The 25,972-nt window shown below is 37.9% G+C and overlaps 1 protein-coding gene across 5 annotated transcripts in view; it reads left to right on the top strand.

The window, feature by feature from the left end:
- The first annotated feature begins 539 nt into the window (after positions 1–539).
- ephb2b (eph receptor B2b) overlaps positions 540–25,972 on the top strand; it is a 122,050-nt gene continuing 96,617 nt past the window's right edge. For all 5 annotated transcript variants that reach the window (XM_035904516.2, XM_087840915.1, XM_006782910.3 and 2 more), the window contains exon 1: positions 540–689. In XM_035904516.2, the coding sequence (XP_035760409.1) occupies positions 638–689 (52 nt within the window). In that variant the 5' untranslated portion in view covers positions 540–637. The remainder of the gene's footprint in view (positions 690–25,972) is intronic.

Here is a 25,972-nt window from a genome sequence, read left to right as displayed (position 1 = left end):
TACTTCACATTTTTCTCTCCTGTTTTTCACCTGTTCCAGCGCCAAAAAGCTGCGGTGAAGCTGTTCTTACTTCCCTATAAGAGCCTCGAAGTGTACCCCAGATACATATTCAAGCCTGGACTGATAAAGCAAAACCGACTATTTCCACTTCGAGCAGCGAGGCAGTGAAAATAAGTTGCTCCATCTTTTATAAATGCCCCACATGCGCCACAAAAACTTAATTATCGCTAGGTAAGGTACTGTGGACCGTCCTTCTGTGGATGACTGACAGCCGGGTAAATTGAAGTAGATTTGACGGGGATGAACAAACGTGTTGATGAGCGTTTACAATGACGAAACTACAAATTTGAATGTTTTAACCTTGATTATTTACATTGCTGTTTCTAGAGTATACAGCACTTACTGGACTGATATTTTCCTGAAAGACAGAGCCGTGTTTCTATGTTGCTCAGTACTCCCCTCTGTCTGTCGGTTGTTTGGTTTCGCCCAAACTTGGTTCAGATTTGAGTTCGTAGTCTCTGCTATCTGGGATCGCTCTATTGGAGGAGAAGGACTGCCTGTCCCCTCTCTGCTTTTGCTGTCAATGGCTTTCGGAACATATTTTATTTGAATGTCTGGGACTTTTAAGTAACCAATAATGGATATTCTATGGATATTATGGACCTTACCGGCCGTAATAGCTATTGAAGGTAAGCTAGTGTTTTCATCCCAACGCGTAAAGCCGCATCATCTTACCGGCTTCGAGTTTGAAACAAAGCGCGTGATTTCACGATTTATTTTTCGGACTAAATTTCCATCCTCCTGCCTTCATATGTGTAAATTTTAGTAGTATTGCATTTCTAGTACTTAATTCTAGCAAAGACAGAGTCGGTTCATGCAGAGGGATGGCCGTGGGTCATAAAAACATATGTTCCCGCATCTCGCAGGTGCGCTGCGGATGTTATCAAGCGCTAATAGCCTTAATAAAGAGAGGAAACATACAGCCTTTTGTGTTGCACAGGTAGCTCCAGCAGAATATAAAACACGAGATCCCATTCAGGTAAGGCGCATCCTTTTTGTCCGTGGAGGTGTGTCACTATTAGTTGTCCAACAGTTGGTGACAAAAGCGTAACAAACAAAACAAACGACAAACAAGGACTTCTGCTTAAATTGTTTGTTTGTTTGTTTTTTAGGCCGCCGGAAAACAATTACAAACATAAGCATTGAACATCCTGTTGTCAGACTCACAAAAGGGCTCTGCCTGGTCACTATGCAGTCATGTGTACGCAAAGCCTGGCTAAGCAGGAAAGGGTAGGAGTCATCTGTCTCAGCGCATAAGGAGACAGGTTGAATGGTGAAAATAATCCCCGTAATATGTGTTTACTGTTGTATGTGAGTAATGCTCCAAAGTAAGGTTTCCCCACATATTATGCAGCATAATATACACGTGCTGCAGCAGAGAAAGACTGTATTAATGTTAGATTATTTAAACTTAAATAAAAATAAGCAGACCTAAACATTAGAAAACCATGTTTCCTTTTAATTTAAGAATTCCAGTCTTGATTTAAATTGTAATGTTCAGTTGTTTTTGATTTGATGGATTCAGGTTGCTTTGTGACAGGTTAGGAGACTCAGCACTGAAGAATGGAAAGTGTCAGCCCAGTTATTTATTCAGTCTATTTTGAGGATGCTCTCAGAGAACAAATGCATCTTCCTCCTCTGGTCAGTTGAACTAAACCTCATAATTACAGGTGGCGAAAAGAAACAATTTGGAAAGTCAGCTGAATGTTAGAGCAGGATGAAACAACAAGAAAAAGAAAAACAGGGAAAAATATTCACATCACTTGTGCATATGTAACAGGATGCCAGATATGTGCAGAAAGTTTGGAGGACGTGCCAGGTTCACTGTAGGACTGGCACAGACTTTGACAGATGTCATGCGTATTTATGCAGACTACTACTGACTGTTCCAGTTTATGGTTTCAATGTAGTTAACATATCCAAGACCTAAAAAAGAGAGATCTCAACAGCTTACATTACATTTCCTATTGGCAGGTTGAACATTTGTTAGCTTTAATTTAATTTTTATTAGATTTTTTTTTTTTCAATTTAAGGTTTCTTCAACCTTGCAGTGCACTCAGCATTACAAAAATACTGGAAATGATGTGCAACCCATATTTCATACAATACATACATTGCATTTTTGTTTTTACTTATTTATATATGTATTTTTTTCTCTTATGAACAATATAAAACCGCTTAGGTATGTTCATATTAAAACTGTGCAGATTAAAACTTAATGTCCCAATTTCATTTTTAATAATATATTTATAATATATATATATAAATTTACCAGATAGTTATTTTATGTAGACTATATTCAATAAAACAATTTACTGTAAAACTAAATACTGTATTTACGTACGTAATTTTAGGTTTGCTTTTGTTCAATGACTTATTATGAGTGCTCGATTGCTTTCATAATGCTTATTTATTGTTTGATTTTTATCTGCTCTATTCTGTCGATGAGTGAGGGGTAACACAGGATATGACAAATGCCAAAAATAACATCAAATTCACACTACAGAGTGTTCCACTTCCTCTTGTCTTCTCATTTTCTATAAAAAACAAACATGTCCATGGATACTGTTTCTCTACTTGTAAAATTTAATGTGAAAAATATGTGAAAGTAGACAGCGTGTATTGCCTCAAACAGCAGTTTGCACGTCCCTCAAACAGCCATTGCTGTGCAATTATGCGATTTCCCCAAGAATGATGCTGTTAATATTTCTTGATAGGACTTACGGTAAATACAACATGCATGTTGCAAGTACCGTTTGGGACCGTGGTACTTCAGTTTTGATGTGGAAACCAGCTAGTCGCATCACAAGCCGAAGCAGCCCCCCCTTCACCGCCACCCTCCATTTTATCCCTTGAATCACCCTAGCTGACTGTCCAATGAAGTTGCAAGAATGGTTTACGTAGGTAAAATAAAGAGTTGAAAAAGAGGTCACTGCGGCCCTAATCCCCAAAAAAAAAGAGTCCCATCCCAGCATGCAACAGAAGAAATCCCTCCAGTGGACCATTTTGACACGTAAAGTGCGGGGACACTTTTTTTTTTTTTTTTCAGTAAACGGGGAAAAACATGTCAAATGCATTTATTTCTCAATAGTCCATGTTGTTTATTTATTGTCTGCTATGTTACACTGTCCTGTGTAATTTCAATATGTGTTGATCGCTAAATCACGTTGTTATAGTTGTTTTTTTTTTTTTAGTTTTTTAAAAAAATATTTAAAATAAAAATTGATGAATGAAATTATAGCGTCTTCTACAGATTATTTTGAATGCGTAAACATGAAAATACTATTTGTTGTACAGAGAATCAAAGAATCAGGCAAGGGTCACGTTGGCAAGGATTAAAGGATTAAAACTGGGGCCGAACTCCAGGCAACCAAATGTGTACCAAGTGATTATTTTGCGAGAAGTATACTGCAAACGATGTTAAAGCTATCGTACTGTCTTTTCCCCCTCAGCGTCTCATCTCTATTCGCTAGACTATGTACTCCCCCGGCTTCAGTTAGTATCACCATGTTAGACAACTACAAATGGCATTCATTCATCAGCTGCAATCAGCCAGTTTTCAAAGGCATTTAATTCACCGCGTGGAATGTGAAACAACTCTAAATTGTTTATTTGTGTTAATGTAAGCCGATGCCATGTCTTATTGGTTTAGTTAACAAGAACAGACGGGCTCTTTTCGGAAATTAATGGACATACTACTGCCTAGGAAATTAGCCTAGCTATGCCAAACATGTCTATGAAAACAGTGTGGATTTATCTCTTCATTAGTTTGGCCATTCATTGTCATCAGTGTTCAGTTGACAGCCACACTAACAACGATGGCGCTCATCTAATTCTGCTGAGTGGAAATTCTCATATTCATACTGAGCCATAAAATTCAAGTCGCCTGTTTTGTTTGTAGGAGATGAAATTTACTAGACAGATAATTTGGCTTTTCCGTTTGGCCCTTTCTGTTGTGGTATTACAGTTTGTGCAGTGCAGCTATGGCAAATGTTTTCTAGGAGGATTGGTGTTGCTGTGATGCAATAACAACCCCATCTAGACATGTATGCGTGGTGTTGGTGAAGTTAGTGGGAGAATAGATCACACTGATATAACTTTTTTCCTCCTGTTTTTCTTTAAACAATACATAAAGGGACAGAAACCACAGTAGAGGATGCTGACGTGGGGCAAAATGACATCACAGCATGAAATCTTCAAAGAATGTCTTACAGATTTGATTGCATTTCAATATGCACTGAATTCCTTCAGTACTCTATTGAACACTGGAAGACTCAGTTGAATGTTGGCAAATAGTGGCAAAGTTGATGTTTGAAATGGTTTCCCATTTTAAATAATTATGCAAGAATGTACTTTTCTGTGTATTAATTTGGATTTTCTATTAGTACCATTTTTCTTCCACAAAATAGGATGACCTGACTCTTCGAGACAGAGTATGACTCTTAATGTTTAGAAAATCCTGCCAAGTTTGGTTAAAAAATGCTTTCATATGTAAATTCAGTGGCTGTTTCTGACCGGAATTGTTTTGTAAGGAATCGATGTGTGAGTGTAACATGGAAGCATTATGTCTTGTGGAAGAGCAACAAAAGACTGACGGAGGCGGGTTCTGAAATGGGATTAGATAAAGGTAAAATGAGCGACCGTATACAATCCAGTGTTTTCTCAGTCCACCCAGTGAGCAGATGCAGGGAGCTGGCCTGCACGCCAACCGGCACAGTAGGCTTTCACAAAGAATCTGTCTCTATTCAAGCCTTAATCCATGCTGCCGAGGGCCCGGGCATTGTCACTTTGCATGCAAAATTTCAATTAGTGCTGGTACCAGTTGTTTCACTTGAAGCAGGGTGTCACATTTCAGAGACATCTATGGCTACCTTTAGGGTGAGATTATGGAAGTATTATTACTGATTTGCTTGAGAAATTTTTGTAGTCCTTGCAAAAGGTTACAGTCACTGCAGTGAGCTGCTGTATGTATCAAACCAAGACTTTGGTCACATTTCTGCAAGAGTGAATATACAGAGATTAATACAGAAACATCTAAAAGTTAAGCAGAAAACCTCCAAACAAGGGTTTTTCTGTTTTGTAAGCTTTTGTTCCAGTTGGCTTTGCAAGCAAAATAGTTGTATGTTGTTCCTGGCTTTCGCTTGTTTTAACCAGTTTAACTTTGGATTCAGTTCAGTGCATGATGGGCTGTTTGAAAGTGTTTCCATGCTTTCGGCTGTTCAGCTCTGCTTCTGTGGTTCACTGTCTGAAGCCAACTCTTCATTCCTTCTAGTCAACCCACATTTTGTCCTCTAGAGGTGATGGTAAACTGACATTTTAGTATTTCATGTGTAAACTGACATGAATTAAAATTAATGGTGCATCCATGATACCACATGTGTGGACTTGGAAAGACTTTTCAAATCTGGGGTACCTTCAGTTCTTGACAACAATACACTTCACTGAAACAGGAAGCTGTAAAGAACGACATGTTTGCCAAACATCTTATTTGTTTACTTTATATGCTAGTATTTTAGATCTTATTCTCTATTGCAAAGCACTTTGTGAATTTTGTTCTTGAGAAGTGGTATACAAATAAACTGTACTTCTGACATGCTTATACATGGTGTATGTGCACAAAAATAATGCAAACACCTCCTCAAAAAATTTATTTGACAAGCACTGTATGTATTTTTTATATATATAAATACCAATAAAATCAGCTGCTTATACAATGAGTCTCTTATCCTGTGGACAAGGTCCAATTCTACTGTTATGGACTGTAGCTGGCAATGGTAGCGTTTGTTCTGCTCTTCAGGCTCGGTGAGCTCGGCAAAGCAGCACATAAAGCAGTTCTACACCATTGCCAAATGCAGTCCAAGATGGTTAAGTACCTCTGACTGCATGACAAGATCCTGTCTGGAGATACTGAGGACTGTGGGAAGGAGTGGATCTAGCTTTCAAAATAAAAAAAGCGTATTGTCGTTGTACTCTTTGACAGATTTAAAAAAAAGCAAAAACAAAACTAGGTAGGATCCCTGAAAAATATATGTGTGGGGAAATGCACATGAAAGCACTGCCGAGTTAATAGTGGAAGTCTTCTTCCTTTAACATACTGGGTAGTACTACATTATACATTAAAAACACAATATGACCTACTTAAGAAAACCCTCACTAGCCGGGCACAAAAGTGTTCTGAGTCTCGCTGCACAAAATCCACATACTGCACCAAGTGACTTTACTTACTGCAGAGGTGTAAATGGTATGCTTGAGGTACACCTTAGGTAAGTCAATCATTTTTATAAACCTGCTGTTTAACGGGCTCTGTATCCAAAACTATCAGGTCCGTTACACTTTTCATATATTTTGAAAAGGAACAGATGTCACTTTGTTCTAAATCAGGTCAGACTAGTTTGAGAAGAACAGATATTACTGATTTTCGATGGTATCTGATAATGGAAATATTTTCAGAGTCAACAGGTGTTTCTAGTTTTTCAGTGTGCTACCCAGCGCGGCCAGTGCTCAACCACTGGAGGGAGTTCATCTAAAACTGAATATTTTGCACGCATTTCTCTTTAGCCGTTAGACAATCACAGGAAAAAATGAAAAGGTACCAACAAATTCCACATTAGTGAGTTCATGTTCACAGACACTTTTATGATTTAAAATGCCCTTAACTCTTAGATTGACAATTATTCATTTGCTGTGAGGAAGTGCATCTGTTTGTGCATACATTGTGGTGTTATACATTCCTTATTAGATTAGAGAGAATTTTTATTGCAAACATGCAAATATAACTGAAATAACAAGAGAAAAAACAAAAACAAAACTTAAAAATCATCAAGTTTTCATGTATATATCTATGTCTACAGAATATGTGTGTGCTTGAAAATCTATTATAAATAGATGCTGGACCTTGAACTAGAAATTTGGATTGATCTGGTTTAATATCTTGCTGTAGTCAGTAGTAGAAGAACATTTGAGTACTTGACGCATTTAGGTTGCAGTAAGTATTATCAAATGATCCTTAACATTAATAGAACATAAATACATGAAATACGGACAGCTGTTTGTTAACAGCAAGTGTGTGTGTGTGCATAACGTACATCTGTCATGTATATTCCCTAATCAAGTTTGCAGACACATGCCATAAATTAATTTAGCAACTCTAACTCGTTATTAAATTTGTCATTTGTGGGCCTGCTTCAGACCGTGCGATAAAGACTCCATATAGTATTTTATTGCTTAACTGGAAGAGACTTTTTTTTGGATAGTTGTGGAAGAAACTTGCTTTACCTCTCTGTAACCTTTCTGATATTTCACACAGGAATCTAGATCAAGGATGTTCTTATAGCCTGCTATCTTAATTAGCACATGTTAATTGGCAATGCGCAGTCTCTTGGTAAGTCATATTTATTAGGGAGCGCCTGATTCATCCCAACCCTTTGGGAATGGAAATCATTAGGGGACAGTGAAATGTGTTTCCAGACATTATTCATAATATGAACCGTGTAAGCACTCACAATCAAAATGGCTCTGCAACATGTAGACCTAATTTTCATTTTCTACACAAGTCTCAGCTATTATGTGGAATCAGTGAATTTTGTGTCTTTGTCACTCTATAATTCCTCATTTTATCCAAGCAGTGAAATCGCTGTTTATAACAGAATTTTCTTCAAAGCAAGAATAGAATTAATCAATGCAACCTCTGTTTATGTCACATCCCTAACGCCAACATGGAGTCATGCGCATTAACAATTCGGCACTTAAATTTTTTTTCACCCCAGCAAAGCCAACTACTGAGCTAGGATGAGAGTAGAAAGACAGAAGAAAGCAAAGGCGGAGGGAGAGTACCCTGAGAGAGGTCAGACCTCGTTTCAGAGACCCCCATCCACACACACCCCAGGTACTGTGACACTGCTTTTATGAGTGTGGCTGGAGAACACAAACCCACCGGATTAGTGTCTGTCTCTCAATGTCCCTGGGAGCAGAGCCCATTGGCCGAGACAAAGCGGGGCTGATTGCGTTGTCATCTGCATCACAAAGGGAAGCCTTTTTTACCTGAACCACTGCCTGTGTGCCATGCTATGCATCACTTCTATCGCAACTCTGGGCCCACGTGACATCTGCCTTTTTTTTTCTATCTCTGCCTCCCCCTCTATTCTATCCTTTCTCTCTGCCCCACACCGTCTGTCCACCACAGTCCATATCAACAACAAGACCCCCTCCCCCATCCCTTCCCAGTAGAGGCCAGCATTTTAGTCTGTACCAACCGTGCCGTTTTCTGGTTTTGCCGGTAGTTATGTGCTTAATGCAGTATGCAACAGCTCCTCTCGCTACAAAGACCCACTAACACATTTGTTGTCTATCTCCTGCTGAGTCTGGCTGGCTAGCTGGATCTTAGATTGGTCAGCATGCATATACACGAAACCAAATCCCAGCTTCATAATATCAGACCTTAATGGGTCTAGCAGTCTCATTCAGACAGACACCCCAGCTGAGGTGCAGATGTGTTTTATCTGATTAGTGTGCTGGGAAAACAGGCTCTGTTCTTCTGTAACTGATGACCTGCCTTGCGTCGCTGATCTAACCGGCTCCAACAGCCACAACAGAAACGGATCAAGCTTCTGTTTTCAGTTAAACTTCTTAAGCCTGTGTACATAAGTACATGCCTAAGCCTTATTTTGACTTTTTTCAAAACATGTATTTACATGTTTCATCACTATCAAATTACTTTTCAAAGTCACCATTTTCCTTTCATATTTTATGACCTGAATTGGCACTTTTTATCCTGCAATAAACATATTTGGAAGTGATATAAATAGAACAGAAATATCCCGAGCACAGGATTATGAGATAAATGCTTTTTTAAAAAAACAAAACAAAAAAACTTTTCTATTTAAGATGCTTTATGAATAAATTCAATAGCTTAAACTGGGTGTAACATCTGAAAAACAGATGGAGGGAAGGGAACCAAAATGACTTTTTGTGTCCTCAAGTGTGATAGTTGGGTTTTCTTTTCACAAGTAATTGCATTAGCTCAGAGAATAGGGAATTAACACAAGGCAATTAACTGATTTGGCCTTTGGCTGTGACTTGTCTGGTTTTAGAGAGCTGGAGTATTTTCATAGATTAATTTGGAAATTGCATTCAGTCAATTGCAGAAACCCTGGAACTGGATATAATTCATCAAAATAAATACATTTAACACTGACAAGTGGAGACAGACAGTATCCATTCTGGTAACATTTTGGTTACCTTTGATAAAACTGAAGAAAATTAGCTTTCTGGGGGTGAGGGCTGTCAAAGGCACGCATTATGACGACGGCACGGTAAATGCACTTCTTCGTGCTTAACTGCCTGTAGTCTAATTACAGAACTATGGTATGCCTGAATGGCTGTTTGTTAACAGTAAATTTATAATTATGATTTTAACTTTTAGCTGGAGACTATGATTATTTTGCAGTGGTACTATTGATGTCCACATACACCATATTTAATACAGTTAACCCTGTGACACTTAACATTACATGCTTATCTGAGTGGTGGGTAGTAAAAGAGGTCTGTTCACTTATCTGTGCAATTAAATCTTTACACTCTCATAAGCACTAAATTCTGCAATTTTTGAAAATTGAACACTTTGAGAGCTGATATGGGCAGTTTTCATTTTATCAGGGTACACCTGCCTAGCAATAACTGTGTTTTGACAGATCCTACCAATCATTTAGTTTATACTGTTTGGGCTTTTTGTAAAATTCAACAAATTTTTGTCTTTTTCAAAGCTGTAATTTAGCTTCATTTATTAATGAGATTTATGTTTCTAGCCCATTCTCAGCTGATCAAGAGGTCAAGATAATAAAAACACGAATTAATTTGCAGCAGATATCTAGCAACTGATTGGCAGAATATGTTTCTTTAAAAAAAAAAAAAAAGTATTTCTATTATTCATTCTTTGAGCATCAGTGGTGAGTTTGTTGTCTGGAGTTAGCTGAAGGGCACAAATGATTTATGTGATATTATTGATGGTGATGTGTGTCTCCCTAGTGAAACAGAGCTCAACCCAGTTACAGCCATACAATAGATTTCAGGTTACTGTGGAGTGACACGTGGCCCACACAGTGAACATGGTTTTGCTGTTAGGCCTTTTCTTCAAACAATAGTGTAATTGGGACAGACGAAAGCTAGACTTTTTCCACTTGCTGGGTTTTTTTGGTGGTTTTTTTGTTTTTGTTTTTTTTTTGTTGTTTTTTTTTGCCTTGACCTCATGTCATCAGTCCAAAACCATCTACTTCTCCAAAATCAATAACCCAGACTCAGCAAAGATTAAACTCCTATGATTTTGTTTATGGAGTCTTATCAATTGACACTTCATTATAGTCATTTCATATTCAGCAAAGCCCATGATAAACGTTCCATTCGAGCAGAGAAGGCTTACCTGAATTTACATAATCACTTGTCTGAAATGGATCTAGTGGAGGGGAGCAATCAGCAGCATCTGCCTCACTCACACTTGTAAGAGCTCCTGTTATTGCAATACCATCTTCCCCCCCTCTTCTTCCAGCTAACAATTCATTCTTATTATATGCTAATTTCAAACCTGTTAAAGATTTCCAGCAGGAAATACTATCTGCAAACCATATGGCCACAGTTCTGAAGAGCTGCCAAAGAAAGACCGATACATGTCTTTTGGGGTCAATAAAACCATGTCTGGATTCTCAATACAGCCATGAGGTAACGTGGCCTACCAAACGGGAGCCAGGTATACAAGGAGATGGTGAAATGATGACTGTTTTCCATGCCTTTCAGTGGCAGGAGCCCTTTGGGTACAAATCACAATGGATCATTTGGGAGGGCAGCTGGAATATCCATAGAGGATCTCAGGAGACCTACTGTGCCTGTGAAATCAATACAGAGGTCCAGCTGAGACCATTAAATGAAATGAATGTCACATGATAGGGTTAAATACATAGAATATTATTATTCATAGAGTCCAAATAGGTTTTTCATCTGCAAATAGTACAAGAAGGCACAGGCATCAATAAGGACACCTCATATATGCATTGCACAGTCCACCTTTTTCACCTGTTTTCTAAGATACATAGAGATGCAGTGTGGTCAAGTTACATAAATGTAGTATTTATTTATGTAAAGTTGACTTTTATGTAGTTTCTCTAAAGATGAAATATAGCAGCAGATAACAGTTGTCAGCACTCAGGTAGCACTGTCGTATAAAATCAAACCACCATCAGCTATGGGTTTGTCATTTGTCTCTCCTTTACACATCTCCTAATCTGGTAAAAAACTGTTTCAAATATATGATGTAATTTCCCTGATTAAAATACTCTTGAAATATAAAACTGACCATATTAATGTTTTTGATTAATCCATCAATTGCTGTTTAATAACACATACAGATGTAAATAAATATGGGTATTAAATACTTGTACTGAGAGGTTCTAATGTAGAGTGAATAGTTAGCAGTAAAGCTCCTAGCATGGTCTAAGTGTTTTTCCACTGCACTGCACAATAATGTATGTTGTTTACCTGGACCCCTGATGAAGCTGTATTGGTATGCACAGTGCATTTCTAATAACTAAACAACAGGAGCAACTCTGGCTCAGCAATGGAAGATATGTAATAGGAGGCAAAAGGAACTGTTTAGTTTGCATCACAACAGATTTCAGAAAGTAAAAATATGTGGGAGTTAAAATTCAGGTAGATGCTCCAGCAGAACACAGAGAGACTTGTACTAACAGAGTCTCTCTGTCTCTAGCACACTTGAGTTGAGATGCCAGTGGCAGGCCTAAGAGGAGACCATTACAGTTGGTTGTGGTCAGCCGTGATACTAAGCAGGACTCTGCAGTGTGGTTCAGCATGGGTAACACCGGCTGTGCGCCTGTACTAGAAATGTATGTTATCATGGATTGAGTTGGCTGGGAATGCTGAGAAAGCAACTTAAACTAATAGGAAACCCTCTTAAGTATTTATTCTTTCTTTTGCTACCGTTTGCCTAAGCCATTACCTTACTAATAATTTGTGTTGGAACTAATTCTGTTTTTCAGTTCATCTGTATGATGAGCAGTACCATCTGTGTTTAACCTATGTTTGCTTTTTGGAGCAGTCATTTCGTAGAATAAAACGGGCATTTAAAAGAACAAAGTATTTAAAATTTCTTTAAATCTTTAGATATACTAAACATGTGAATCATTTCCTGCATGATTTCATCATCAATTGATTTAGTCATCAATCTGGGTGAAACCATGCAATAAATGATTCCTATGTAAAGGACATAAAGTAACAATTACATTTGTGGCATGGGTGGCTCAGCAGGGAAGGAACCCCCGAATTGGCTACAGTTACTCCCATGCTGTGCTTACTATGGTAACACCTCAGACTGATTACACCTCTTCTGAGCACTTTCCAAGCTGCTCTCCTTTACAAATGGTTTGACACTTTGTAGTGGTCAGGCAGGCACCATGTATGCATGTAGTGTCTGTGTAAATTGACTGAGCTGCTGTAAGGAACCCTGCCCGTTTGAGGTACTGAAAAGGCATGTTTGGGATTAGTGGTCTGTCCTCATCTGTGTGACACTTTAGGGGTGTGAGTCTGGGGGTTGCACTGCTCTCTGAGAATGGCCCGGTGTTGAGTGACTGACTAAATTGAGTTGGACCTCACTATTTTCACTCTACAGAGAGGTAGCCTCTTACAGTCGCATATTCACAATCTCATAAACACATTTACGCACATTGCCAGCAAGCACAAACGCATAAATTTTATTCCAAATTGGTGACAGGAGCCATTTTTGCTGCCAATTAAGAGCAATACAAGAAAAAAAGATCGTTTAAATCCTTGCTCCAGATTTCCCGTGGGCAGGTTAAATTCAACAGTTTTTAACATGAAGAGAACAGTGGTTGTTGTTTTGAGTTTGCTAAATTTTTTGCCTCATTGAGCAAAATGTAAAGGCTTTAGGTCGTTTTACTGTGTGATTTAACTTTTTTGTGCCTGCCATAAGAACCTGTAAAACAGCATATTATGCAAAAACAGGTTTTCCTTTGATCTCGGTGCCTACAGTAATATGTCCCATTTTTGAGAAACAGAAATTGAGACCCGTAATAGTGTTTAGTGGTTTTCTTCTGCACAGACAGATTTTTGGCTTGAGCAGTACTAATCTCTATTTCACAGATACTAGCATGCTCATTTTCTCTCTCTCCTTTCTCTTTCTTGCTTTCTCTCTTACTCACACACACACACACACACACACACACACACACACACACACACACAAACAAATGTATGAACATTTTTTTTCTCTGAATTATTTCAAACTCAACACCTGCAGGGTTGGCCTGTCAGGCTTTCTTTTTCTTTGGCATTAACATGAATATCGGAGGCCTGAAGCTGGATTACTCAGGAGGAGGTGTGAACACAAGGTTTTTGGGCAAATATACTAGCCCTTCAGCTGGTGTTTTGTCATGTCCTTTTACTCTTGCATGTCCTATCACAGTGTAGCATATGCTGTCTCTGAAAGAAAAATTAATCACCTTTTGCTGTTTACATTTGCTGTTGATTCCAGCTTATGTTAAAGCTTGAGGGATGTGTCTTGAAGAACCTTAAGTTTCCTTGTGCTTAGTACAGATTGCAAGTGGCAGGTTCTTGATGATCTTGTTTTAATTCAAGGTTAAAATTTCTGTTAATAACATAAGTCCTGTGCTGAAAATGGCACTCGAGCTAAGCTGGGAGTTTTGCAATATCCATGATATTAAATCACAGCACAGATGACAAAGCATCTAGCAACAAAATCATAAAGTTGGAAATGTCACCGTGGGACCTAGCAACCAAAACTCAAAGAATAAGAGTTATTATTAGATTATATTTCTTTTGTCATCATGAGAAATGCAACATGACAAACCCAATCCGTTTTTTTTAAAAGGAGTATTAAGAGGATCACAAACTTCAATAAACTTTGCTGTTTTGAAAAGGCAGTGTCCCTGAACTTCATCCACCATTCAAATGTGTAGCATCAAGTAAGCTTAATGAAACATGGATTTAAAGTTACATGATACTAAGTGCTGAGAAAAATCTATTGCCTTAGGAGATTAAATGTTTTCACCACTGAGTATCTGCAAACACTACCGCACATATGACTTATTGTTGTAGATGCAAACTCATTGATCGTGCACTTTTTGTCTTTCATTCGTTCTCTAACAAAAAGTAACCTTTGTATGTTTAAGTCAAGCCATACATTTAATAAATTGGTCACTTTTCAAAGGAAGCGGTCATTGTGAAGGTTTTAAGCTTTTCATTGTGGGAAGGCTATGGGACAAAGAAAACAGAGCACATAATCCTCCAGCTGACACAAGTGTGCTGAACTCCTTACACTTCTTATACACTCAGGTAGGTGGAGGGCACTTAATGGCTTGCGCTCACAGCTTTTATTTCAGAAAACATTTGCTGCCATCTTCATTTCCTTTGTCCTGGGCCCAGCCTGTTCCGTTAAAAAAAAAAAAAAAACGGCTTGTCTTGCTCTTCTTTTTGTGACCAGCTTCCACCTGTCACCCCAATGCTAATGTGAAACATTAATAGCCTCGGAGCCCAAACAGAAACGCACCACTTCGTAGAAATACACTACCTGTCATCCTGTCTCTGGATTAGGACCTCACCAGTGTCAAGTGATTTAAGGGCCTTTTTTAAGGTTGTCAGGAGGGACATAATTGTGCCTGTGGCTATAAAGAAACATATGTGCCTTTTTTTTGTTTAAAGGCGTCAGACAAGCGGCACCAGATGTGTGTGTTGAATAGTGTTGTTTTCTTTTTTCTTTTTTTTCTCACTTGAGCGTGTGTCTGTCTGCTGTGTACAGCTGCGGTGCGGAAGAGCTAAGTCAGTTTCACAGGGAGTGAGGAGGAGGTGAGAACCAGCAGGTCTAATTGAAGCAGTTAATGGGCTGTCTGGAACCATCATTCTACCTGACACTGCACGTGGAGAAGCTCTTCATCACTGAATTGAATCTGATGAAAAAGCTCTTATACGAAAATAAGCTATTGGGGTGGACAGGGGATTTTTAACGATGTAGCGATATTTGCTTTATGGATATTGTCAAACTTGAGTCTTTTGCAGCAGCTGTGCAATATTTAGAGATTTGTTCTTTCTTAACCCTTCGAAACATCCACTGCTGAAAACTTTTGCTTTTTATCTCCATTCACACAACTTTCCATCGAAGCAAAATGTCTACTATAATTACCTGTTTTATCTTTAAAATTAAGTGTTCTTCTAAACAAAATCTGCTTGGACATGATTTAATTAGCCTTGTTTCTGTTATCTAGTGGTATGTCTGTGAAGGTTCTCAGTCATCCAGGTCATCGTAGTCAAAGGAGCTTGCAAAGAAAAGCGTCTGGACTTCTTTAAGTTACTTGAAGGTCCCAATCAGCCAGAGTTTCGCTCTGTGCGAGGGCACAACACAGAAGAGCGACCTCCACAGGACAAGATTCAGCTGTCCATCTGCATCTTAAGGATAAAGGACACTCTTTCGAGGATGCCAATGTTCACATTTTGGACAGAGAGGACAGATGGTTTGAAAGAGGAGTGAAAGAAGCCATCTATGTCCACTGTGAGCGACCATCTTTGAACAGAGGCGGTGGTTTACGACACCAACTCTCTGCCATCTATAATCCAGTTTTGAGATCCCTTCCCAGACGCCTTAAGGCCCACTCACACCCTGGGCCATCTGACCTCAGGAATTCGCATGATAAGGTGGGGCCAGGTTTCACAATGAACTTACCCGAAACTCTGGCTGATTGGGACCCACACCCAGTTCCACACCTTGGCTCAGGCGATTAGAGGATCATCAGGGGGTCCTTTTGTCCCTCTGTGGGGGGACACTCCCACTAGGGTTATATCTGGGACTCTCCACCATTTGACCTTAGAACTGAAGAAGCCTCTCGGATGAGAGGTGAAACGTCTTCAAGTAACTTAAAGAAGTCCAGACGCTTTTCTTTGCAAGTTATCTAGTGGTATTTTCCTGGCAAACAAAAACTGGCTGCTTTTTTTTTTCGCATTGGATTTTTTTTCAAAAGAAATAGACTAGTTTTGGACACCGGATGAAAGATGTAAATTTTCCTGTCACACTGGAACACACGTTTATGCGTTTTCACTGAAAACTGCTAAATATGGGGATAACTAACTTATATTTTTGCTGTTTTCCCATCCTTAGTTGGCCCCAGACGTTTTCTAACCACATCCCGCCAAAGCCCCATTCCTCTCTGGCTGCATGGCTTTAGTCCCAGGACAGTCCTTCTTCCCAGCTTTATCGCTGTTCCTCCCACTGTAGCCACAGCCCAGATCCCTGCTAAATTCCCCCCAAAAAAACAAAAAACATGATGGGAAGAAGACTTTATACACTGTGCACGCACTGAAACATTGCAGAACAAGATATTTCAGTAGAAAACTGTGGTGATGGCATTGAGCAACTCCTACACGAGTGCAGGGGGTGCTATGACTTTCTAAGGGCCATCTCAGTTGAAATGTGATAGAAAGCACTCTTTGTTCATTTAACCCAAATGGTTTGTCTAGCCATGTTTTTGCCACTGACTTTTTTTCTATGTGTAGGAGTGCAAGTGTAGGAGTGGATGGGGAGCCTTGAACAGGTGGGTTTGTAGGTTGGTTATATTTAACATCCCTGACAAAGTGAATTGCTCCTTTGGGATGTACGCTGGAGGAGGTGCAAGGTTGTGTCAGAGGCAAAGTGTGGTTGGGTTTAGTGAACAGACATCCATTATATCAAGGCTCTGCAGCTGCATCACATAAGTTCTCAGAAACCATGGCTGGCGCTGTCTTGGAGGTCCACAGGGAAATTGGCTGTGTGCAAATCATGCCTAAATATATAACAAATGGACTTGAGATGAGATGCACATGACATATGAAATATATTGCTATGGGATTGATAGCAAAGGTAAAAAAAGTAAAAAAAAATATGAAAGATTTGTTTTAGTTTAGAACATAGTGTAGAACAACCATATCAAAGTATGTAAAGAATTAACATCTATTACATTTTATGACGCTCCAATCCAATTTTATTTATAAAGCACTTACACAGCACAGGACCAAAGTGCTGTACAGAAATTAAGTTAAAAACAATAGAATAACAGAAAAAAGCAAAAAAATAAAACACATAATACATAAAAAATAAAACAGCCCTATAATAAAAACAATAAGATAAAACGGCATAGAATCAACTAAAAACGACTAAAATAAAACTAAACTAAAAACCAACACCTCACATGGTGTCAGGAGTGATTTAAAAACAGGTTGGGAAGAAGCCTGTCTAATCTCTAAAGGGAGATCGTTCATATAATATGATGTGTTTCAGAGGTGTGTGATGGAGTTGGCTTACCTTTGCTCGAAACCACAATCTAGCATCCAGTCTGGCTTCAGTAACACGAGAGCAAGATGAAGTCAAAACGTCCAGAGATTGTATCGTTCGTTTATATAGTCTAGGATTTATTATCTGTTATACGGAGGGAGAGGCCATCAATGAACTACACAGTAAATACAGCAATAACTGAAGCTCTTGGAAAGCGGCCTTTTGAAGAGCAGCATTGACAGAGGAGCTAGCCAGCTACCGTTTGTTTTAGTCTTTTACCTTTGTGTTACCTTTTCATCTTGCTTTAATTATAATAGCTGGGTTCATATGTATGTGGACAACAATGACACAATTAGTGTAATTTCTGCTTCATTCACCGCCTCTGTTGATTTTCGGCATGAGCACAAAGGGTTTAACAAATGTATTGCATTGTTTTTAGGCAAACTAATATTTACTTTAGTAGACTGGAGGCTTGGCCTCTGCTGTAAGATCGATCGATTAATTAAAGCCAATTAGGCTGAGAAACAAAAGTAGCACCGCTTAGGATCCAAAGTGCTTGCTGTGTAATATTTCAAAATGGTATCTTTTTTTTTTTTTTTTTTTGTATGTAGTGCACCCTTAATGTAAAGTAATAACTTAATATAAAGTCATGTACCTTTTTGCAGCATGTTGATCTATTTTTGGAGAAAATAATATGGACAATATAAGGGAACAAAATGATACACTCTTAAAACGCATTACTGAAATTTAGTTTTTCTTCACAGAAAAAGTCAGATGGATAGGAAGAGCAAATGATGATTAAATAATCTTAATAATAATAGTAATCTTTATACTGAGCCCAAGGCTTTGTTTTAACCTCTACATTCAGGTTTGAGATGATGCAGCAGAAGATCTGAGCTCTTGTTTTGTGGAGTGCTCTTAAAGCTAACAGGCTTTTTTTTCTGTATTGTTTTTTTATTTGGCAGACTTGTGGCAGCGTTTTGATTCAGCCAAAAAGCCTCTTACAAAGTGCATGAATGAATTGTCAGTGTGTTAATTCATATAATCTCAACAGCAAGTGCTACATTAAAGAAGACGATCTCATTTTAAATGATCTGCTTTTATTTTTGTACTTGTATCTATAATAAAACAATTGACATTGTGCTTGCCAAAAGGGTGTTACATTTATCTATTGAACACCGTCTTGGCTGAAATAAATGTAACAGTCTTTTCTTACAGCCATGGTAAAGCTTCCAAATAAACTAAAGTTTAGTTTCTGAAAGTATGCAGTTTAATCATTGTGTATGTTGAAATGCTAAATGTTATGAACAGCAGTTTTTTAATCTTATATTTTCCTTTTTATAATAATTCTCAATAATATTTTAGCTTTCTTTACTAATTTGGTAATGTCACGCTTTGGGGGGGGGGGGGGGGGAAGCAAATTCAGTATTTCATTGCAAAGTGGAATAAAAAAAACATTTTGTTTATAAATGTTATGTATTTTATGTCTTTCATTAGCTCCTGCTAATTTGCATAGTGAGGAAGTCAATGAAAATGTAGACTGGCAAATACGGTATTTTTAAAAATATTTTTATTCGGTCATATGGCAGTGATGGCACCGATGCTGTCCATTATTGCTGTCTTGTGCTTGCGAGTGGCTTTACAGCCCCTTTGCCGATGCCAACAGGAGTTTACACGGCTGAGTAAGAGTGGGATTTGATTTTCATGGAAGACCATCTGCACAGAGAATCTTGATGCTCGTGCGAGCAGCATATGCTTTGGAATTTGGATAACAGGGCTGGTAAACATGCTCGTTCCCTGAGTGAATTATACTGTCAGGCCACACTTCATGTTGTCCTCCCTCTTGGTGGGGGCTGTCTGACAGTATGGGGTTAAGTCTCAAAGCCCACCTTTCCTTCTTAAATCATATTCTCTCACATTCACTGAGCCGCTCCATCAGTAGACCATGAGTCATTAGTTCCTTTTAGCTCCCCGGCCAGTGGACTCGAGCTGATTGCATATGCCTGACTCAGGTCTAAGATTGCTGAGGGACTTACTGCAAACAATAATCACATATTTTTGTTGGACTGCATGATCCTGGATTCACTGCAACCAACGGCTTTTTCCTTGTCAGCAGAAGAATTTAATGTGGTGATTATTGAAGCCAGCCTTGGCAGGATGTAGCCCCAGCAATTTATTACACAGGCATGATGGAGTTTGGTACAAGAACTGAAGGGAGGAAAGTCATACCTAATCTCCTCATTAAGATTGCAGAAGTCAGCATATAATTTCTGTCACTGTTGTATATGTGTGCTCCCCTTTTCACCAAATGGCAGCCAGCATTAGAAGATGAGCTCACTTATGTTAAGGTATTGGTCATTTCTGGAAACTGAGAGAAGATGTGGTTGCGCATATTTTGTCATGATCAGCACATTATCTGCTTTGTGGGAGTCAAGTAGATCATTTATGTGTATTATACAGCTAAGCAATTTTATGGATTTAGGATCTTCACTGGAGGATATGTGTCAGACTTAAGATACGATGTTTATTATAGCAAACAGTAAAGCAGCAGTAGCAGGTCAGAGGGTGAAAAGAAACTGTGGGGAATCTGACTTGGTTTTGAGCCCTTGAGGACTGGCGAGGCTATATTATTAAGTTGTCTTGTAATGCCTCCATTTGTTGTTGACCTTCGTTTTATTTGTAGTTGGACAGATAATACTGAAGCCTTAGAGGATGGCATTGAGCTATTTCTTCTCAGTGTTTTTTTATTTTTATATAATACAGTAAGTGACATGTCTGCTTGGGTTAACATAAGGAACTTAGCCCCATGTTTTTCCAGTGCTTAGCTGCTTTCATGTCAACTATAAGCAGACCAGCAGGGGATTTGGCCAGCTCCGCCTAATCATTTCCTTCAATCATGCAATTCTTGGAACGTATAGCTATGCTTAAACTAAGATGTTTATGATCTCTGTATGAAATCTAATCTACAGATTACTGCAGAGATTTGACCTATAAGCTGCTGAAGGGCATGCTATTTTTTTCTTGTGTAAGCAAAGATGCTGACTCTGTTGTAGTGATTTTCATAAAATGTTCAGAGATGACGAAGAATCTTTAAGGGCTGCACCCTGACTTTTATTGTTCTAGACGGCTCATCAGCTAGCTATTCAGCCAACTAAATTGCAATTCAACAACCTGAAGAAAGGTTGCCGCTTACATCACTACTTGCTTAGTGGTTTTAAAAAAAAATTACTAAAACAAGGCCAAGTAAGTTGAATACAAATGGTAAGGGGACTTGATGCTTTTGTATTTCATGCAGATTTTTTGTATGATAAATAAAATGACCTTTTTAGCAATTAAAACCATACAATAAAACCTCTGATATCTTGTTACAATGCAGTGTTCAACTAGAAACCTTGTGTCCAGACATTCATGCGGATGTTAAAAGAACCACGTACTTAAACACTGTTGCAGAGCAAGCACCATGACGCAAACCACAGGAATGAGATACTACAGAACACCTCCAAATTCCTGTGTCAGAGCTTTTTTTTTTTTAAGGCAGGAGGGAGACCTACACAATATTAGGGAAGGAATTTTATTGTTGTGGCTAATCTTGTCTTATCCTGTACTAAAAAGCAAATATTCACAAATTTACTGCTTTATTGCAGCACTGCTGATCATTCCTTTTCAAGACAAGTCTGCTAAATTACTCCTACTACTTAGCTATACTGATTAATGTAAAATTAATATGGATTGCTGCATTGCTGACTTAATAATTGAAAGCAGTCATGCTTTTTTTATGTAATTGTCCATTAAGCCTTGGCTAAGCAACTGACGTTTTGTCTCTTCACTGCAAAATAAACACACAGTGTAAATGGGACTGATGGGAAGAGGAGCCCTGACCCCACTCAAGTCTGATTGCTAAACAAATGCACTAGGATGCATGTAAATAAAGAGGTACATATCATACTCAGAGCATTTTCTTAAAGATCTGGCTTACTGGCATAATTGATGGACATGTTAGAGATGTGAGAAAGGGTTACTTACTATACACTGAAAATGTTGATACAACATATTTAGTACTTGTACTAAATATATGGGATTACTCTTTAAGTTGTGACTTTGCACCCTTTTAGTCTAAACTACAAGTGAAAGTGTAGCTAAATGGCAAATTAGAGTGATTTTGACTTGGTGTGCCTTTCGGACACCAAATGTTTATTGAAACAGTACGGACTAGTTCAGACTCATTTCCTTCTGTCTACTCTTTCCCTAGGCCAACAGTAGAGTTGATAGTAAACTCTTGGAAGCTGCACCAGAATATTATTTCCTGCACATTTCCTTCTGCTACAGTTAAAGTTATACAAAAACTCATTATAATCATTACCTTGATATCTTTGCTTTGACCTCACGGGTGCTTGTGACTGTTAGCAGAATGATTGTCAGTATTCTGTCAGTAATAGAACTGCAGTCAAGGATTTGAAAAGTCTTTTGGGACAGAGGTTTTAAAAACACAATTTATTTTAGGATTAAAGCTGTTGTGGAGCACTGTGAGAAGAAGTTGCTAAAAATAGCCGCAGTGATCCATCCAGAAAGTTTCCCTGCAGTGAAAGAACCTTGGATGTAGCATGGTTTGTGTCTTTCTTTGTTTGTTCTTCTTCCACTCCTGCAGTGGTCACAGTGTAAAGGTAGCAACTGTTAGGAGAAGACGCAGTCAAATGTTGCTACATGTTGATGTTATTCATACATTATGATCTTTACTGTAAACTTAATGTGCAGGTTAGTCCTAGTCCTATACAGTATGTCAGCTAAATAATGGGTAGTTTGGTTAAACCATACCAGTATGACCAGTCAGAACAAAAGGTGAGGACATGTGTTTGGATTTCATAATTTCCCCCTGGAACACAGAAGAAATGCAAACTCATGTCTTACAGCACTGATCTGTACATTAAGTCCAATATTGACTTCATCTAAAATGAACATTAGTTGAGTACCTTGCTGTTTCTGAATGATCCCTCCCCCCTTTTTACACACAGCTTGGTGTAATAGCTGGTATCCACAGAATGAAAGCATTTAACTCCAATCAACAGGATTTATGGCTGCTTTAAAAGGCAAAGGTGTCTTTTCTCTCTTGAAAGTGCTGTTTTGGCTGTCGTCCAGCTTAGATTGGACCAATAGCTATGTATGATGAATTATTATCATCTTGGCTGCTGGCTTAGGATTCACACTTCTTTCCAAGTTTGAAAGGGATGCAACGTCTTCCTGCATTTAGCAGCAGTTAAGCAGCTTTGAGCAAAGTTTTACTGTCCAACTTTGTCTGGTTTTGACACAACATAATCATAAACCAAACAAATGTAACTAGAGCCAAATCTTAACCTTACTTCTGTCTTTCATTTTTCACATGCATGCCTCCAAAATTCTTAAAGTGGTATTGGTGTTCATGAAGCCATTAGGCAGTGAGTTTGCCCAATATTTTTTTTAAACAGATTAGCTCACACAAGCAGAATAAATTGGGAGCAAATGTCAAGGAATGAGTACTGTCTGGGTTAACAACAATTTTCTCTGTGGTTCTTTTCATGTGTTGGCGGGGGGAAAGGAATGTACATAAAGGTTAATGCCAAGAAGATGGAGCGAGTTGTTTTATCAACTTCAGTACTGCTTTTTTTAAGTAGCTGATGACTTTGACATTTTGGAGTTCATTTCTGTCAATGAGTAATATGAGATGTCTTGTAGATCTAAGCCATTTGCAGTGACTACACATTTGATTAGATTCTACTTGTAGGAGTAAATTAGGGAATATGGAGGGCAGGGTGATTCAATCAAGAGATGTAATACTAGTAAAAGACGATATGTCTAATATATAATTTATTTCTGTTACATTTTTTAGTTCAAAATGTATTCCCCATGTATTTGCCCAAAGACACAAAGAAGTCATTATAAATAAGTAATTTACCTGTTTGTTTGTTTGGTTATTTACACTAATGTAGTAGCTAGCACACTTTGAGATTACTGGCTGTTGTTTTCCCTCTTTTTCATTACTCAGCTCAATCTATATATAGACTCAGGTATTTATAAAATCCTCTTTTTTTGTAGTAATTATTTCTGAAAGAGGAACTGTTTGATCGTAAGCTTTATGTCAGACATAATGTGAACACTACTGAGAAAACAAGATGTTCGGTAAAGAGAGATATACTAAAATTTAGTTTTAGTTATTAAAGAAGTTCTTGCCAGTAGCCTGTAGTACTTTGTTTTGATTGGCTTGAATAAAATGGGAAGTCACTTGGTGTAAATGTATTAAATGGTCAGCATTTCATCATGAAGATAAATTACATTTTCCATTTAAGATGAATTGCAGAGTGAATTTTCTTTATTTGAAATTTGCCCAAATCGTAATTAGCATGTTAGACAGTTTAAGAAAACTGAACTTTGTGCTTCTGTTTCCACATTTTTCTACATTTTCATTTTTGAATAAGCACAAATCCAATAATATAAATTTATGAAACTGGATCCCTGATATAATGACTGAAAACATTTATGGGGTACAGCAGATAAACAGTGATTACTGCATCAGTCAATGTTACGTAGTTTGTTAATTGGTTGCTGAATAATTGTTTTATTTGTGTAGGGCTAATTAAAAAGAGTGTTGAAACCCATATTGAAAATAATTCTTCATATCCCAACATACAGAACAACATTCTAACCTCTAAAAAAATTGAGTTCTCAGCAAAAGCTTAAAAGAAGCCACAGATTCAGCCGATCTGCTGCAGTGAGGAAGCTATAACCTGGGAAGCATGGCCTTCTCTGGATTTGAAACTGCAATGGCAATCAAAAGCTGTATAGCTGAAAATGTTGTTTGGTGCATCCCTATTTTTACCTTACATTAACTAACATATCTGTGTGTCCAGCCAGTTGCAATATATAAGCCATAAGTATGGTTTAGGGTGAAATTCACTTGAGGGGATTTTTTTTCCTTGATGTGCTGAATGAATTCAAAAATTTAATAAAACACTGATACTTGTAATTCAATAACAGTGCAGTTGTGTAATAAATCATTCAAATCAAAATCAAATAGCCACAAATTCCCACAACTATTGATCCATAGTTTCACAGTTCCTGACATTTAACCCTCTCTTAGCTGACTACAATTTCTTGCAGTGACCAGTGGGAATACAATGAGGTTAAGAGTATTGGAAAACCCAGGGAGCTGGAAGGAGGTAGAAAGATATAATCAGCTTCGCATCTCTCTGAAGCTCAATACCATACTGTTTCCTTGTATAACTGTGCTGCGGAGTTGTTAAACTGAAATGCGCATAGCTGGGATATCGTCCAAGTTGGGATATGGGACTCCCGAATATGAGATTTCATTATCTGATAAAGAAAGAATGGATTTTCCCAGTAAATGTATTTATTGTGTTCAGTAAGGAAAGTAGAAATGGAATGCTTACAACATACACCACCATAAATGCACTTTTTCTTGGCAATATGGACATGCATATCCTTTTGATTTTCCTTTTAACTACTGCTGAATGCTGCTGTCATTGAAAACCATCTTACTTGTCTAAAATAATCATTATGTTAGAAAATCCAAAATAATAAACCTAAATTTCTATTGAAATAATTCTAAGTATAGATACATTTAATGATAAGAAAAAGTGACAATAAAAATCGGATTTCTTCTCTGATAAAATGGTGTGTTTCTACAAATTTAGCACAAACATTCACATGGAGTTGAGGAAAAAGTCATTAGATACTGGTGGTCAAAGGTATTGAGGTCGCTGTGACCTCTTGTCCTGACCCCATCTTCTGTCCTTCCCATTCTTGTAAATGCAATATCTTAAGAATGCCTTAAGGGAATTTTACTTGGACCAAAAAAGGAAAGAAAAAAAAACTGATTAGATTTTGGTGGTCAAAGGTCGAGGTCTCTGTAACTTCAGAAATCACATACTTGGCCAAAACAGAAGTACTTCATCACTTTGTGAATAATGACACTGATGTCTGATAGGCTAAAAAAAAAAAAAAGTATCCAAAAGACCAAACATAAATGTTACTGTTATCTCTCAGTTTCTTGCAATCTTCTATGTAAAGTAGGTTGTATTTTTGTGACATAAATCTTTGTTGCCAACTATTAATTTCTTTGATTCTTCAATACATGTATTAAAAATGTGAACAGGCATGTATTGTATGTAAACTGAAACTATAATGGATAGGACAGGCATGCATTGCAAGTTGGGAACTCAGTTTATACAGAAATTTAAATTCAAGAGTAGGCTCCTTCTTACTATGAAATTAATAGGTTAAAAAACTTTACACTGGGGGGAAAAACAACAACAACAAAATTACTTTCTTGCCACTCTGTAAGCTTTTTGCAGACTACAGTCTTTTCCCACGCTAAGTGATGAAGTTCACTCAAGAATAAATGAGCAGTAATGTATTAATTCATGCTTCATTTGAAATGACAGGAAGTGATTCAATTGATGCTGAATTATGTTTGCTTTCCATGCGATGTGTTTTGTTCAAGAGCCTTCATTTTCTGCTCTATGAAAGGATTTGCCCCACTGCTCAAGAATGAGCTATTGTTATGAATAGCAATGCTTATTCTGAATT

This window comes from Neolamprologus brichardi, chromosome 5 (assembly GCF_056152115.1).
Source record: "Neolamprologus brichardi isolate AB-2024 chromosome 5, ASM5615211v1, whole genome shotgun sequence".
Classification (NCBI taxonomy): Eukaryota; Metazoa; Chordata; class Actinopteri; order Cichliformes; family Cichlidae; genus Neolamprologus; species Neolamprologus brichardi.
This window is presented reverse-complemented; position numbering and strand designations above follow the sequence as displayed.